Source organism: Heterocephalus glaber, unplaced genomic scaffold, assembly GCF_053883595.1.
Source record: "Heterocephalus glaber isolate CG9 unplaced genomic scaffold, H.glaber_assembly_v1.0 deba00001689, whole genome shotgun sequence".
NCBI classification, from domain to species: domain Eukaryota; kingdom Metazoa; phylum Chordata; class Mammalia; order Rodentia; family Bathyergidae; genus Heterocephalus; species Heterocephalus glaber.
The window spans coordinates 8,115,869-8,132,384 of NW_028258414.1; the positions used below are offsets into that span (position 1 = coordinate 8,115,869).

The following is a 16,516-nucleotide window of genomic DNA, read 5'->3' on the forward strand; positions in this document are numbered from 1 at the left end:
TGCTTGAGGACTCATGACCTGCCTCTATGGGCAAAGACCTAGCCAGTGCCAGCTCACAGCGAGCGCTATCTCAGGCTCCGGCCTGTGAAGGTCCCACCTGCCCAGCATCCCACTCCCAGGACCTAACAAAGCCACCAGGACACTCAGGGTTCACTTTGGCAACAGGACTTTTATTCAGTCAAAATGAGGAGCGTGTGACAAAACCCAAGGCAGGCCAGGCGGTCCCCAGCCACTCCTGCCCCAGCCCTACCTCTCCAAAGGAGCAGGAGCCAGGACAGAGCGCACACTGTCACTTGGGAGAAGGGAGGGACTATACTTCTGGAGTCCACAGGTACACGACTCTAGGGTTCTAGGAAAACACCACAAATTCTACCTTCTTCAGCTAATTAACTAAAGTTCAGGGTAAGGTTTCCCTAGAGGTTGTGGGGGGTCAGGACTTAATGCTCTAATCTCATTCTTAAGAAATACACTTATCTTTTTGTTTTCTTTTAAAAAAAAGTTTTCTTTCTTCTATTTAAAAAAATGTTCTGAGTGTAACCAAAAATAGGTATTTGTTTCCTTTTTTTTTTTTTTCCTTCCTTCTTTACCCAAGTAGTTCAAAGAACAACACAACATAAAAGAGAAACAAAAAGTCACAGGAACATGACCCTTAAACACACCTCGTATAAAAATAGCTCCTGGCCACATCTGCTGATAGCGGTGGTTCCACCGTGCAGCGGTCGGGTCAGGCTGGCTGTGTCCCACGACATGGGCCTGGGCACCTCCGCCGAGGACACACACCACTGTCTCACACGCAGTACATTCTGGGGCCAGGCCCATCCCAGGCCCTGCATCTACAGGACAGGAGGCAGGGACGGGTGACGTTCCCCAGCCCTGGAAAGGCCATGGAGAGCCCAATGGAAGGTCCACATGGGGGTGGACAGGCGGCAGGAGACGGAGCACAGGCAGCGGGCCTGGGAGGTGGCTAGTGTGGGACAATTTTACTTCAAGGAGCAAGTTTCCTCTCATTTTTGGCTTCTTTCACATTTTCTCTCTGACCAATTCCATCTTTATTTCTGGGCCCCTCAGTCACTCTGCCTCCTCTGGCAGGGCTTCGGGCAATGGCCAAGGAGGAGGAAGAGGGCCAGGAAGAAGGTCCAGTGACAGCACGGCCACAGAGCTTTGGGCCTTGAGGTAGACGGTTTCTTTCACACCTGGAGACGGGGACAAGCTTTTTCTTTTTTGTCTTTTTTCTTTCTTTTTTTTTTTTTTTTAAACTCTGGACAATGAGGGCGGGAGGGGAGCCCACAGAGGGGCTTGAGGTAGGCGTGCATTCGGCTCTGAGGGGCAGGGCCCAGGGTGCCGTCCCCTCCCCGAGGACATTCATTCCGGCTGAGGTAGGTGCTGAGCGCTAACACAGCGAAGTCCATCCTGAGAAAACAAGGTCGGGCAGGGGACTGTGTCGGGCCCGGCACAGCAGGGGCAATATTTGGAGTCTAATTCACCTTCTCCTTTCTTCCTTCTCTCTCTTTTTCAGTTCTGACTTTTAAAGGAAAACATTAGTCCAGTTCCAAGTTGCATGGGTACCAGGCAGCAGTGAGGGGACATCAGCCCAGGGATGGGAGCTCCTGCAGGGGGCCCTCCACCTCCCAGAGGGGTCCCCATCCTTCAGTCAGGACAGAAACGCAGGGCTGCCCCCCAGGACTGTCCACCTCTCACGTGACAGGAGAAATCTTGCCTTTGACCTGAGAATGGGGGGCTCCCCGCCGGCCGGCCGGACACTGGCTACTGTCTCAGGTGAGCTGGCCGGGCAGCCTGTCCTTCACTAAGGAGGCTGTGGCCTGTGTCCTGGGGTGGCAGGGTAGCTTCAGGGTCTGTACAAGGGACCATTATGGCCTCTGGTGTCCTCCTCTCCAGAAGGCTGAACCCCTGAAGTGGCAGCATGGACAGCTGTGTCTCCTCACACATGGCAGGGGCTGCAGGGTCCTGCAGGGACAGGGCCAGTCACACAGGTGTCACACGAGGAGGGCTGGATCCCACTCGGGCTTCGGGTCTCGGGGCCTCCCTGCCTGCCTGCCTTGGGTTTTGTGACCAGGGGCAGGCCTGGAGTTTGGCTAAGGCCGGTGATTGAGGCCTGTGGCCACCACGAAGTTGGGGCAGGAAGGGGACGTGCTCAGAGGGAATGTGGCTGGGGGCTTGGGCACTCACAGTGGGGCTGGGGCTCGGCTGGCCCGCCGCCCCTGCTGGGGGACACAGCTGCTCCAGTTCCTTGGCATCCACGAGCTTCTCCTCTCGATGCTCTCCCTGGGCCACGCCATTCTGGGCCAGGACGCCAGGGTCCCTCTGGCCCCGGGGACCCTGGGGAGGCGAGAGCTGATTCTCCACGTCCTTACACAGGAGGACCCTACAGGGTGAGCAAGAATTAGGGGGAGCAGGGGCAGAGGACAGGGCCAGCCCAGGCCCCCTCTCCAAGCCCATCTCCGCCCCAGGCCAGGACCCACCTGCCCCTCTGGCCAAACAGGAGGAAGAGGACGCAGAAGATGATGCAGGTGACCCCGATGTGGATGCCAATGACGATGCCTGTGGTAGACGTCTGGTCGGCCGCTTCCTCTTTCCGGCAGTCACAGGGCGGGCTCAGGGCTGGGGGAAGGGGCAGGTTGGGCTCGAAGCACCCCCAGACATCCAGCCTTTGAGGACTCCTTCCTCTGCTCGACCCTGTGACTTTGCCTGCATGACCCTAGCCCAACCTTTTCGGTTCTCTTCTCCAATTACGGAGCACTGACTCTGCCCAGTACTGGCAGTAGCACTTTTTAGGTCAGCCTCCCAAGTGCTGGGACTAGGGGATAGCACTTTACACAGACTACTTCATCCTTGCCATATCTTTGTAAAGCAGGTGTTATTATCTCTACTTTACAGAGAATATTGGGGTTCAGATAGGCTAAGGAGCTTGACCGAGGTAGCAGCAAGAATGCTGCCAGGCAAGCTTCATGCACCGTCCCCTCCCACCTGCCTGGGTCCCAGCCTCGGCCCCCACACCCTCACCTGTCCTGTCCAATGCTCCCCGCAAGGACACGAAGCGGACCGTGGCGTTCCCGTCCCCGTGCTGATTGTAGGCCAGCAGCTTCACCTCGTACACGGCGCTGGGGTCTGGGGAAGCAGCGCTGCTGAGTGACCCTGTACCCGAATCCACCAAGGGCTCGCGCACCCCGCCTCTGCCCCGAGAGCCCCCTCACCGAGCCGGCTGAGGTTGTAGGAGGAGGCAGTTCCAGGCAGCAGGATGGGGCCGGTGAAGGGAGCCTTGCCCGCCTGGCGGTAGAACAGCTTGAAGCCACCCTCGAGCTGAGCCAGCCGGGGCCAGGGTTCCCACAGCAGCTGCAGGGAGCCACCCAGGACTCGCACAGAGAGCAGGGGTGGGGCAGGAGCTTGGGGCAGAGAAGGAGCCAAGGTGTGAGCACTCAGCGAAGTTCTGCCTTTCTACCACCTCCTACCTGGACCCCCAGGAGCCTGACAGTGCTCTGACCTCTGACCTTGAGTGTGCATTTGCCCACTAGGCACTTTCTCATGCATTAGAAAAGGGTGCCCTTTCCTGCAAGTAGACCCAGCCCTTATTCAGCCTCAGGGCCAGCCCCCTTGTGCAGTGCACAACCTAAACACGTGTACCTGGTAGTCCCACTCTGATATCCCAGTCTTACCTTCACCCAGGGTGCTGACCAGGGTGGGGATGGAGGCTGAGCTGGCCCCTCTTGGTGTGTAGGCCTTGATATAGAAGGTGTAGGCCGTGGAGGGCTCAAGGTCGCTCACCAGGTGCTGAAAGGTGCTCTTGCTGACTGCTTCCTGATACTCCAGCTCCGGAGGATCTGGCCAAGCAAAGGGCCCAGCAGGGAAGGGTAAGGGACATGAGGATGTCTTGCCAGCATTGGTGACATGGGGCAGCCAGGGTGGAGGGAGGAGAAGGGGCAGGGATCGCCAACCCACCGGCAGTCTTCCTGATGTGCAGGACGTAGCCTATGATCTCCTTGGTGTTGACCAAGGGCTCGCTCCAGGACACTTGGACCTCGGTGGACGACACAGAGGCAGCCCGGACATTGCGAGGGGGCCCGGGGAGCCCCTCGGCCCACAGCACAGTCAGCCTGGCGCTGGCCTGGGATGAGCCCGCGCTGTTCTCGGCCACGCACTGGTAGATGGCCTCATCTTCAGGGCCGATTCCCGAAATGGTTAGCGTGCTGCAGGGGGCAGGGAGAGCTCAGGTCCCTGAGTGCCCCTGAGTGTCCCAGAGGTTGCCAGATTCCCAGTCTGAGAGACTGAGAAACTGAGTCCCTCCAGAAGAAAAATGTTGCATATGACGGAGGTTCCCCACCAACAAGGGGCAGGCCTGGGCTCAAACATACACCTCCAGCCTGGCTTGGCAGTGCATGCTGGTTATTCTATCACTCAGGAGGCTGAGGTGGGAGGATCACTGTGAGTTCAAGGCCAGCCTGGAGTACATAGCGAGACCCTGTCTCAAAAAACTGAAAAAAAAAAATCCACACCTCTACCATCCCTGTTAAGTGCTCTGCCCTGGCAGGAGGCACAATCTACAGACCGCCTGTCCCAGGCCCCCTCCCTGTCCCGTCCCTGGGTGTCACCCAGCACACAGGACACACTACCTGTTGTTATTCCTGAGTCTCACGTGGCCTCCGGGACCCAGCACCTCCCCATTCTTCAGCCACGTGACGTGGGGCGGAGGCTCCCCCTGGGCCTGGCAGGTGAACATGGCCGTGGTCCCGGCCGGCCTGGAGATGGACTGTGGGTGCTGCACGAACTCGGCTGGCGCTGGGGCACAGAGGAGCGTGTGGGGTCCACACACACACCCGCCCCTGGGTCCCCTCTAGCTCCCTCCTTAGCCCACCCCAGGCGGACCCAAGAGAGGCCTCCATGTGAACAACTACTCAAAAGAAAGACATCTGCATCCAAAAGCAATCGAGCTGAGCTCCTCGTTCAGGAAATTGTTAAATATCTGTGCTACATGTGCTAATAGGTTTGGCTGTACCTCCCAGGTGGTAATGACGGAGATGGATGAGCCCAGGTCTTGTCCCCCCCAGTCCCCACGCTCAATCCCGGCCTGGAGCCTCCATGAACACCCAGAAATGGAACGCTCCTTCACCTTCATTTGGACAGATTAAGGGCACCCGGAAAGCCAGCCAAATGCACTGAATGCAGTGGATTCCCCCACTCCCATGCCTTCTGCTGCTCTCAAGGCGGGAGCAGCCCCAGGACACCCCCGGAAATGAAACCGCAAGCCCAGCTCACAGGGACAGTTGAGCCCAGGGCAGGGGCTGGATGGGGAGCTCTGCATGCGAGGCGGGTACGGCCGTGCAGGGTGTGAAAATGACAGGCAGGTAGGTGTGAGTGTGGCAGGGCCACATGTGTGAATGAAACGGCACGCGGGGGAGGGACGTGTGTGATGGAGCTGGGGACAGCCAGCTGGGACAGAAAGGGGCAACAACTCCTGGGGTGCAGGGGGCAGGGCTGGCACCAGGAGGCTGTGTCCCCAACACGTGTTCCCGGGGTGCAGAGCCGCTGCCTTTGCCTGGCCTGGGGCCTGGGGAGAGGCGTGGGACAGGGGTGACAGAGGACGCTGAGGAGGCGGGAACAAGGCCAGAGGAGGGGTGGGGCTCCCTCCTCGCGCATGGACGTCGTCCTACCCTGCACCACCAGCCGGCCCTGTGCCGTCCTCCTCACCCGGGTGCCCGGCCTGTTGGCCGCACACACGTAGACACCCGAGTGCTGCACGGTCACGTCGGAGATGATGAGGTTGCCTGTCCCCAGCACCTGGATGCCCTCCACACCGATGGGGCGGCCATCTGAGAAGGGTGGGGGCGAGCTGGGTCAGCGGGGCGTCCTTCACCAGCCTTTAAAGGGGCCCTCACCTCTCTTTCCTTTCTTTTTTCAGTACGAGGGATTGAACCCAGGCCCTTCTCACTGACCCACATCCCCAGTCCTTTTTTACTTTGAGACAGGATCTGGATAAATCCCTAAGTTACCCAGCCTGGGCTCAAACTTGTGGCCCTCCTGCCTCAGCCTCCCGCAGTGCTGGGATGACAGGTGCACCTCCACTGCTGGCTAAGGAAGCCCCAGTCTTTGATTTGATACCTTCTCTCCCTGGAAGCAGCAGAGAGAAGGGTGAAACCCTCCTGCCCCAGAAGCAGGGACCAGATTCTGACCCCAGCACCAGCTCTGATTCACTGCTGACCTTCAAGCCACTTCTGTTTCTCCAGCCACATGGGAAGGGCTTTGGGTTCAATTTCCCAGCCCGGTCTGTCTCTCTTTTAAAAAGTTCCGTGGTTGAATACCCATTCCACTCTTGGGTGCTGGGTCATAATGGCCACTAATAGAAACGCTCTGCGGAGTCCTACAGTCCAAGGACCTGGTGAACTTGGTTTCCCAAACTTGTCAGGCCACTGAGCCTTTCTTTCCCTCCTGATGAATCACGCTTTGGGTAATGGGGGACCAGATGGTCCTTGCAGGGCCCAGTGGCCGCTCCTGATGGTGAGGCCACTCTTTCCAGCCTCTCCCAGGGACCCAGGCCCTCCCCCAAGCCTGGGATCAGATTAGTGCAGTCAGAACACAAGGAGACAGCTCCCCATTCAGGCCCTGAAGTGGTGAAATCTACTCCATTATCCCGCCTGGGGCCCCTCCTTCCCCATCACTCAGCGGCTACAATGTGGCAGTGTCCCTGTGAATGCGACCCCACCCCACCCTCCACAGCCTCCTCCCCCGTGACCTCTCCGCTCAGACAATGTGGGCCCATCTGCACCCTTTGCTTTCTTCCTTCAGCTGCCCAGGGATTTAGGCTGGGGACTCAGGGGCCAGGCGGGAGGCTGGGGGGGCCCACAGTGAGGTTGAGAGTTTGAGGGACCTGGGATTGCATAGCTGGGAGTGTGGGCAGGGGCCAGAGGGCAGGGGCCAGCGCGGGCCGGGTTCCTTGGGGGACTGGATGGGGCAGGGAATGTGACGGGCAGGAGAGGAGACCCGGCCTCCCCAGGCCACAGGTGGGAACGGACCGCCATGGAGAACAGAAGGATTCAGAGCCCCCCAGAGCCGGCGATGGGGCCCAGGCTGTGGGCTGAGGCTCACCAAGGCGGCTCCAGGACACAATGGGGCGTGGGTTTCCCGTGGCGACGCACTCCAGCACTGCGGTCTGGTGCACCGTCAGGGTGAGGTTCTCAGGCCCCACGAGGATCATGGGCTCCTTGTAGGCCCCGGAGCCCGAGCCTGGAAGGAAAAGGCAGGATTCCCTCACTCCAGCTGGAAACCTCTTCCTCACCCCACCCATGGTCCGCGCAGGACAGACACCACCCCGGAAACCAGGTCCTGGGGGCCTGGGGAAGCCGGGGGCTCAGCAGGGGACAGTGGAGCTTCCCAGGTGGAGCGCAGTGGGGCCTCCCTGCCAGCTGCAGCACCTGCTCTGGGCCCTGTGCTAGGTAAGCACGGAGCATGCGCTCGGTCACCAGGGCCTGTAGCCCAGGGGCCCTCACCTGACACCGTGAGCCGGGCCCCGTGGCTGATCCGGACGCTGGCGATGTTCGAGGCCACACAGTGGAAGACGCCACCGTCCTCAGCCCGGAGGCCTGTGATCTGCAGGACCCCCTTGGGCAGCAACGTGTACCTGGGGGCAGCAGGCGGCACAGTCACTGGCACTGTGGGCCACAGGAGCACGGAGTGTCAGAGACACAGCCCAGGCTCTGCACTGCTCCAAAGACAGCTGTCACGGCCAGGTCCATGAGCCTAGAGCCCAGGCCGCGGGGTCTCCAAGGTGGAGTTGCTTCCGGCCTCTCGTCCCTCCAACCGGGACTCACCTCTCATTGGCCGTGTCAATGGGCACGCTGTTCTTCTCCCACGTGATCAGGGGCTTAGGAAGCCCGTGGATTTGGCACTGGAAGCGGGCCACACCGCCCTCCTCGCCCACGGTGGCCTGGGGGTGCACGTGGAAGTCCGACATGGCTGTGAAGAGAGCAGGGTGGGTGAGACCTGCTGGGGCAGCCAGAGGAGAGGGTTGGGTCTGGGCACAGTGCCCCAGAGCTCACCCACGAGTGGCCCAGAGATGTGCAGTGGCGGACACGCTGGGCTGAAGCCCTTTGAGAGAGGTCTGAGCCAAGGCTGGGCCAACCACACTTCCACAGGGATATTTCAGGCTGTGTGTGCGGGGTCCTGCAGAGCTGACCCAAGAAGGCCGACCTGAGAAAGCACTGACCCCAAGTCTGCTCCCCACTTTTTCAGCTGCTTTCAGATTTCTTTTCATCGACTCCTCCTGTGGGACGCAAGCTCTGAGTACTGCGCTCCACATTTGCCTGCCCTGGAAACTGAGGCCCAGGGGAGGGGCCGATTAGTCCAACGTGACCCAGCAGGGACACCACCAAGTTGTCAGACCCTGGTTACCAGGCGTCCTTCCCCTCCCCTTTTCATCCCCGCAGTGGTCCTTCCGTAGTTTCCCCTTGTGCCCCAAGAGGGTGGTGCACCGCCCAGGGTGACAAGCTCTCAGAAGACTGTCAAACCTACCAATCTACATTTCAATGTGTCATAAATATTCAGGGGCCCCTCTCCACCTTTGGGGGATCTAAACTCACTGCTTCAATTCTGGTCTGCAGAGCCGGGTGCAGAGGGGCTGTGACAGACCCCCTCTCCCCCAGCGTGAGGCTGGTTAAGTGTCCTCCCCACCCTTGTCCCCCACCATGCACAAGCCCCTCCCTGTGAGGCTGGGAAGGGCCCCGCCCACCCGGGCTCCCAGCTCCAGGACTAGGGCTGCAATTGCATTTAAATCCACTTTGCTTCGAGTGTGGAAGGCGGTCGCCATCTGTCCAAGCGGGCAGCCCCCCCCTCAGGCACTCCATCAACTGGGACAGTTGCTCCCCTCCCGGAAGGAGCCCTCCCTACAGCAGCAGGGACACTGCAGCTTGTCACAGCTCCTGCTCTGCGCTCCCTGCTGTGGCAGGCAGCCCTCCCCACAGCCCCAGCACCCTGTCTCAGGCCCCTCCAGCCACAGGCCTCTTGTGGACTCTAGGCCACCCCAAAAGGCCGTGCCTTTGTGCCCTTCTACCCAGAGTCCCTGGGGGCTGGCTCCTTTATGGCGCATTCTCCATCTCATTTGCATATGGTTCATTAAATATAAACATGCATAAAAACCCTGCCCTGCCTCCTCCTCTTTGGGGGCCTCCTGGGAGTGCGGCGGATGGGTGTGTACGGCTTTATACACACGTGTGGGGCTGTGCTCCATGCCTGTGGCCTAGGTGACACCTGGACGGGAACGGGGGTTGAATTCCGAAGCTCTGGTGGCTGGTACTGTGTGCATTATCAACCACATGTATTCTATGCAGGTTCAGCTCTTAGAAACGGAGCCTGAGGCCCAGGGGGTGGCCGGGCAGCTGCCCCATCAGCGTGCTGAGAGGACCTCCAGGGAGCACTGACGATTGCCCGCCCAGTCTCAGGCCAAAACCTTGCAGGCCAGTCAGGGGTTTGGGGAGGGGGATCAATGGCCGAAGGAGCCCCTCTAGTGCCTGTGTCCCCAAACTCCAGGAAGGCTGGTTGCAGGCCTGGGGAGTGTCAAGGGCACCCTCGCTCCTCGTTCCTGGATCTACATCTGTCCCCCCGGGGCCCTGCCCATTCGGGAGCTGGAGAGCTGCCTGCCCTCTCCTCGATCCAGCTGGAGAGGAGCTCAAAGCTCCCCAGGGACCAGGGGGCGGGAGACGGGGGGGGGGGGGGGGGACTAATGGCTCTGCTGACTACAGATGCCTCCTCATTAAGGAGCCAAAGCCTTTTGTGCCTCTGGCCCCCATTCCGGGCTCCCTTGAGGCACCTAGTGCTGGGAGCTGGCCTGAGGACAGACAGACTAGGAAGGAGCTGCTGCTTCTTGGGGCACAGGAGGGAGAAATCCAGTCTCCCCAGACCCCAGCCAACTTCCCATACAGACTAAACTGTGACAATAGCAGACACAGTGCTAATGAGTGTGACTCAGCAGAGGAATGCTAGTGCTAGAAGGGGTCAGGGGTATGGAGCCAGCCTGATAGTCCTCACCCTGGTATCGAGGGGTCCTGGGTCCCCTGGGGTCCTCCCTAGCCACATCTTCCTTCCATCAGAGCAGCCCCTCATGGAACCTGTCCCTCAGCAGTACTGGGTGCTGTTCTGGGTGCTTGAAGAGTAGGTTTGCCTTGTAAAGTGTTTAAAAACCTCTCTGAAGCAAATTCTGTCATTTTGCAAAGGGGAAATTGAGGCCTAGCCCTTTGCTGGGGTGTCCTTGGGGTCTCCCAACTCAGCAAGTTTTAGGTAGCCCTCAAGCAGACTGAACGTTGAAACAGCCTCTTCTCGCTGGTTGGAGGGGCAGTAAGGAGGCCTAGGGACAGTTCCTGACACCGCCCCTAGGACCCAAACTGGCCTTGTCCCCATGGCTCCTTTTTATTTCTGCTCCCCACATCCCTGCACATCCCTTAGGGACTCTAGGCCTCACTGGGGGACCAGGTATGCAGCATACACGGAGGCCCTTGTCCGGAGCCACAGCCACAAGCAGGCTACTCAGTTTAGCTGCCTTCATCTCCGCATGCTTCTTTCGTGGCAAGGTTGCCTCCCTGGTCTCGGGATGGAAGATGCTTGGTTCACAAGTCTGTTCTTGCTCTGGCTTGAGCCAGATAGCAGGGCTGGGGCCAGGACTGTCCCTCATGGAGTCTTTCTGCAGAGAGGGTCCTCGGTTAGCTGGACTGAGGACTGGACCTTGGAGCTCCCTGAGCAAGTCAGCCCGGAGGTACTGCTGCGATGTTGGCTGCTGATGCTTCACACTCCTGCTGACACTAGTTGGCCTAGTGGGACAGTTTTGGGTCCCTTAATGCAATGGGCAACAGGAACTGGTTGGGAGGCCTACCGGGTGTGGGGCAGAGAAAGCAATAGGAACAGGAAGAAGAAAGCACCTTTGTCCCCAAGCAATCTAGGGTCTCTAAGCCCCTCTCTGCCTTACCAGGCTGTGGAAGGGACCAAGGGGTGAAGAATGAGCCTGGCCTTCAGCTCGTCTGGGAGGGAACAGAACTGGGCAGGAAGTGGTTCCTGGATACCCCTATAAATCACCCTGAGGGGAAGGGTCTCCTGAGAGCCAGATCTAGGGCGGCTCAGGAAGGGGAGCAGGGACTCCACTCCTGCTCCAGGACCTCTGGCAAGGTCAGGCCTGGATGTGATTAGACAGGCTCCAGACAAGCGGGGGGCCGCAAAAGGTCGAGCCAGAGTGCTGGGACGGAAGCTCCAGCCTCCCACCCTTCGGCCACAGCCAGACTCCTATCCGGTGTGTGATGATAAAAAGACCCGTGATCCTGTGTGGATGGAGAATCCAGAACACAGCCTTTGAGAAAGGTGGTGGCACTGGGGGTGTGAGGCACTGGCTGCCCCCTGCTGTGCAGCTCTTCAAAAGTGGCAACTGTGCATCAGACTCCTCAACAGTATCCGTCCCTTTGAAGGACCAGGGGCCACAGCCTCCGGGATGCCCAGCCCCTTGGGCTACTAGGACAATTATACAACAATTTTTTGCTCACACAACATTCATGCCTAAATTCTACAGACTTCCACCCACTGCCCCTAACTTTTCCCTCTCGAACCACATCTTTCAATAAGTACGGGCACAGTGTTCATGGGGGGTCAGTTCCAGCATCTCCTAAACATATCAAAATCTGTGGATGCTCAAGTCCTTTATATAAATCGCTGTAGTATTTGCATATAATCTATGCACACCCTCCTGTGTTACTTTAAATCTTTTCTAGATTACTTGTGATACCTACTACAAGTGCTATGAAAATCATTCTTATAGCATATTGTTTAGAGAATAATGATAAGAAAAACATCTGTACATATTCAATATAGATGCTTTTTTTTTTTTTTTTTTTGCCATGCTGGGGACGGAACCCAAGGCCTCCCATATGCTTAGCAAGTTCTCCACCACTGAGTTAGATCCCCCAGACCCTGATTTTTTTAAAAAATATTTTTAATCCGGGTGGGGATTTAGCTCAGTGGTTCCAGGGCCTGCCTCGAAAGTACAAGTTCCCAAGTTCAATCCCCAGTACCAAAAAAAAATTTTAATCTACCATGGTTGAATCTAGGATTTGGAACCTGCAGATACAAAAAGCCAATTGTGTAGTGGCCAACTGTTAAGTACTTGATATGTGATCAGTCCAAATTGAGATGGGCCTTCAGTATAGCTCAGATACTGGATTTTGAAAACTTAGTATATTTTTTAATACAATTTTAAAAATTATTATTATTATTATTATTTTTTGGTACCAGGGATCGAACTCAGAAACTTGTGCTTGCGCAGCAGGCAGCGAAAACCACTGAGCTAAATCCCTGGCCCAAAAACTGAGTATACTAAAAAAGAAAAGATACTAATTTTAGGGAAATGCATACTAGGATGTGTTCTATTAAAAATACAGAAAATAAGCTGGGTATGGTGCCACACCCCTCTTGTCTCAGTTATTCTGGGGTCTAGGAGTTTGATGTCTGCTTGGACAATATGGAGAGACTTCATTACAAAACAAAACAACATTAAGGGCTGGGGATTTAGCTCAGTGATGCCACCGCCTCCCTCGCAAGTGCAAGGTCCTGAGTTCCATCCCCCATATCAAAAAAAACAAAGACAAAAACACAAAACAAAACCAAAAAACAGTTTTGGGCTGGGGATTTAGCTCAGTGGTTCCGCTGCCTGCTTCACAAGCACACAGTCCCAAGCCCCAGTACCACACACACACACACACACACACACACAATGGGTATGGATGGGGAAGTAGAGAAATTAGAACCATTGCGCATTGTTGGTGGAAATGTACCATGATGTAGCTGCTATAGAAGATGGTATGGCAGTTCCTCAAAAAATTAGAAATCAGGGCTAGAGTGTGGCTCCATAGACAGCAGGTTTTTAGCATGTACCAGGCCCTGGATTTGATCTCAGTACCATAAACAAACAAGCAAATAAATGCAATTACCATATGATCTAGCAATTCCACTTGAAGGTATATACCCAAGACAATTGAAACCAGAGACTCTCGTTACCTTTGCTGCCTTGTGTGCGCCATGTTGTTTCTCCTCTGAGATGCTTGTTTGCCATCCCAGCCTCAGAGTCAGCCGATTATGGACTGAAACCTCTACGAACTGTAAGCCAAATAAACCCCTTCCCTTTTAAAGACAAAAACAAAACAAAACAAACAAACAAACAAAAGAAACCAGAGACTCAAAGAGATAAGTAATAATGCTCATAGAAGCATTATTCACCACAGATAAAAAGGGGAAACCACCCTTGTCTATCAACAGACAAATGGGTGAACAAAATGTGACTGTTGTCCCACAATGGACTGTTGCTCAGCCTTAAAAAGGAGGAAATTCTGACACAGGCTACAACATAGGTGAACCTTGAGGATATTATACAGAGAAAAGCCAGTCATAAAAATGACAAATTCTACTTACATATGAGGTATCTAGAGTAGTCAAATTCATAGAGACAGAAGGTAGAATAATGGTTGCCAGGGGCTGGGGAGAAGGGTAAATGGAAATTTGTATTATTGTTTAATGGAAAATATGGATATTATTATTACTGTTATTATTAGTATTATTATATTGTTTAACAGGAAACAAGAGTTTCACTTGCACAGTTTTACAAAATGAAAAGAGTCTAAAGGTACATGGTGGTGGTCAGCCAACAATGTGAACACACTGATGCCACAGAACTGCATACCTTAAAAATGGCTCAGATAAGCCAGGCGCGATGGCACAGGCTCGCAACCCCAGCACTCTAGAAGTCTAAACCAGGACGATCACAAGTTTGAGTCCAGCCTGGGCAATTTAGCAACTCAGCGAGACTCGTCTCAAGATACAAAATTTTAGAGGGCCGGGTTGCTCAGTGTGAAGACCCAGGGTTCAAACCCCAGTACCACAAAAACATCGATCAATCAATAAAAATAAAACTCTGTTCCTTAGTCTCTCTAGCCACATTTTAGTTGCTCAATAGCCACAACTGGAGAAAATGACACAGCCATGACAGAAAGTTCTGTCAGGCAGCTCTGGTCCGGATCCAAGGCCGAAGAACCCCAGCCACCTTCCCTCTGGCTTTCTCCCCAGCTGCTGCCCCTTCCCCGGAAAGGACCCTGCCTTTCAGCTTCTTCAGTAGCCTCTTCCTGGCCATGTGACACTGAGACAGAGGACGAGGCCGACACTTGATCCTATTATGCTGCGGCTGTCACCCTACACATCAGAGAAGGTCTTCTTGAGGGGAATACCTGCTCAGAACTTTAGTAGAGGCACAGGTAATGGCACAGGCTGTGGAAGCAGAAGGAGCTAAGTTCAAATCTCAACATCACTGTTCTGAGCCACGTGACCCTGGGCAAGTGACAGTCTCCCAGAGCCTCTATTCTCACTTAATGCTGCTGTCTATGGAGAATCTGATGAGATATTTGTAAAGTGCTTACAAATAGCAAATACCTGCTTCTCACTGTTGAGGGAAAAATGGTAAAAATCTTGAGTTAAGAAACTGGGCATGGTGGCACACATCTGCAATCTCAGCATTCTGAGAGGCTCAGGCAGGAAGAATGTAAGCTTGAGCCAGTCACTTAGCAACTTAGTGAGACTTGTCTCAAAATAAAAGTAATTTAAAACCAGACTGGGGACGTAGCTCAGTGAAAAGGCCTTGGACTCAATCCCCAGTACCAAAATAATTAAAAACAAACAAACAAACAAATAAATAAATAAATTATTGAGATAAAAGGGAGCTGAGAATTTTGGAGGAGCAGGCTGGGAACAAACTTTTCAAGAGGAGGAGCCATTTTCCCTGGGAGACATGAAGGCTGAGGGACTTGATGAGTACCCTCATTTCCATGGCCTGAATGATGAGGGGGTCATTCGGGGGCGAGGAGCAGCGGGTATAACCAGAGCTTGGCTTCTTTTGTCACACTGCTGCCTGGGGGCTTCGCAGAGGCCTCAACAGAGGAGCTGTCAGTGGGAAGAGGCTACTGGGTAATTGAGGCCTTGATTTCTCTAGTAAAATGTTTACGAAGCCTATAAATTCATGCCTTTATTGGCCAGGCTCATTCTGGGGGTTGGATGTGACTCTCTGAGGTGTAGTTAAAACACCTGCTGAACTCAGGCAACTGACTGTGGCCCTGGTATCCACCTAGACCCACAAGGCATGGCCACTGGGGGGCAACATGGCCCCTGGAGGGCAAGAGAGTCAGCCAGGACCTCCTCACACACTTTTTAAGCTCCTCAAAGCCCTCATAACGTGGTGGCAGAGACAGACCCCTGAGACCTGTTCACAGCACCTTTTCCACAGAGGCTGTTGGCTTTGTTGGCCCCATCAGCCAGGTCCCCGCTTAGCCTCTGACCGGGCTCTGTTAGGAAAAAGCCCCGTGGTAACAACGGCTGTGGTCACTTGGGACAGGGAAAGGAGCACTTGGGATAACTGGATTTCCTTCTGGGCTTCTCAAGAAGACTCTGATAGTTCAACTGAAGGTTTGAGTCCAAAGAGTATGTTGAGAGGAGGGGCTGGTGCCGTCTGGGTGTCGGAACAGGCCTGGGTGGACAGGATGGTGACAGCTTCCAAGAAGTGGCGGCTCAAAGGCCCTCCCCCATCCATCTGGGCCTTTGCCTGGTGATCCTTTGCTCTGCAAAGCCTCTGCATCCCTTTGTCTCCCTCCTCAGCCTTCCTCCAGCCCTCACCCGCTGCCTTGGGCCCCTGAACCCCAGCCCCTTCCTCCCCTTCCCCTCCCCCCTCCACTCCACCCCAATTCCAACACACAAGGCAACTTTGTCTTTCAAGTCAGCGGCCATAAATCCACATCTCTCCCCTCTCCACAGCCACCTCGGCCACCTCTGACAAATGGGGGCCTGGATGGGAGAGGTAGGAGACGTCTGGGGGCTGGATTCGCCTTGGGAAAGTCCCTGTGGCCAGCTGCTGGCCTCGGCCCCACAGGACAGGAGAAGCCTCCAACCTTGGAATCCACAGCAGGTCCAAGGCAAGCCGGGCTCCACAGCCCCTTGCTGGGCTTTTTCAGCCCAAGGGAACTAAAATCTCTCAAAGCCCTGCTTTTTCATCACTCAGCCCCTAGTTCTTCCTCAGAGCTGAGCCCGGGGCTTCCCCTGCCCCACACTGTGCCTGCAGTGGAGGGTGTGAAGTGTGCAGGGGGACGGGGGAGTATGCGGCCTACTCAGGGTGGATTCCTCCCACGGATTTGGGGGGAGAGGGTAAATGTGGGGAAGGAAGAGGGAAAGGAAGGTCTTCTACTCCATGTGACCAGCCCACCAGTTCCACTGCTAGGTTCTCAAAAGCAGTCTCAACTGCAGATGTTTTGCCCTGTTTCTATCTTGTACACCAGATGCTGTGTCCTGGGTCTATGTTTGGCAATACAGTACCCTTCCTATTTTTATACCAGACCCATTGAGTCTACTCTAAGTAGCCATTCAGCAAACACCTATTGAGTGTGAGTGTATCTGGCAGGAGGTTCTGGCATCGATGGAGCAAATCCCTTCTCGTCCTGTGCCTGGGGGT

General features: G+C 55.4%; 1 protein-coding gene across 1 annotated transcript in view; it reads right to left on the bottom strand.

The window, feature by feature from the left end:
• Window positions 1-149: 149 nt before the first annotated feature.
• The window catches only part of Igdcc3 (immunoglobulin superfamily DCC subclass member 3), a 38,356-nt gene continuing 21,989 nt past the window's right edge, over window positions 150-16,516 (bottom strand). Inside the window, exons 5-16 of the mRNA XM_004855765.3 lie at window positions 7,818-7,962; window positions 7,497-7,627; window positions 7,096-7,233; window positions 5,664-5,822; window positions 4,626-4,791; window positions 3,955-4,202; window positions 3,672-3,836; window positions 3,213-3,401; window positions 3,022-3,126; window positions 2,481-2,619; window positions 2,188-2,383; window positions 150-1,965 (exon numbers count right to left, since the gene is read on the bottom strand). Of these exons, the coding sequence (XP_004855822.1) occupies window positions 1,765-1,965; window positions 2,188-2,383; window positions 2,481-2,619; window positions 3,022-3,126; window positions 3,213-3,401; window positions 3,672-3,836; window positions 3,955-4,202; window positions 4,626-4,791; window positions 5,664-5,822; window positions 7,096-7,233; window positions 7,497-7,627; window positions 7,818-7,962 (1,982 nt within the window). The 3' untranslated portion in view covers window positions 150-1,764. The remainder of the gene's footprint in view (window positions 1,966-2,187; window positions 2,384-2,480; window positions 2,620-3,021; window positions 3,127-3,212; window positions 3,402-3,671; window positions 3,837-3,954; window positions 4,203-4,625; window positions 4,792-5,663; window positions 5,823-7,095; window positions 7,234-7,496; window positions 7,628-7,817; window positions 7,963-16,516) is intronic.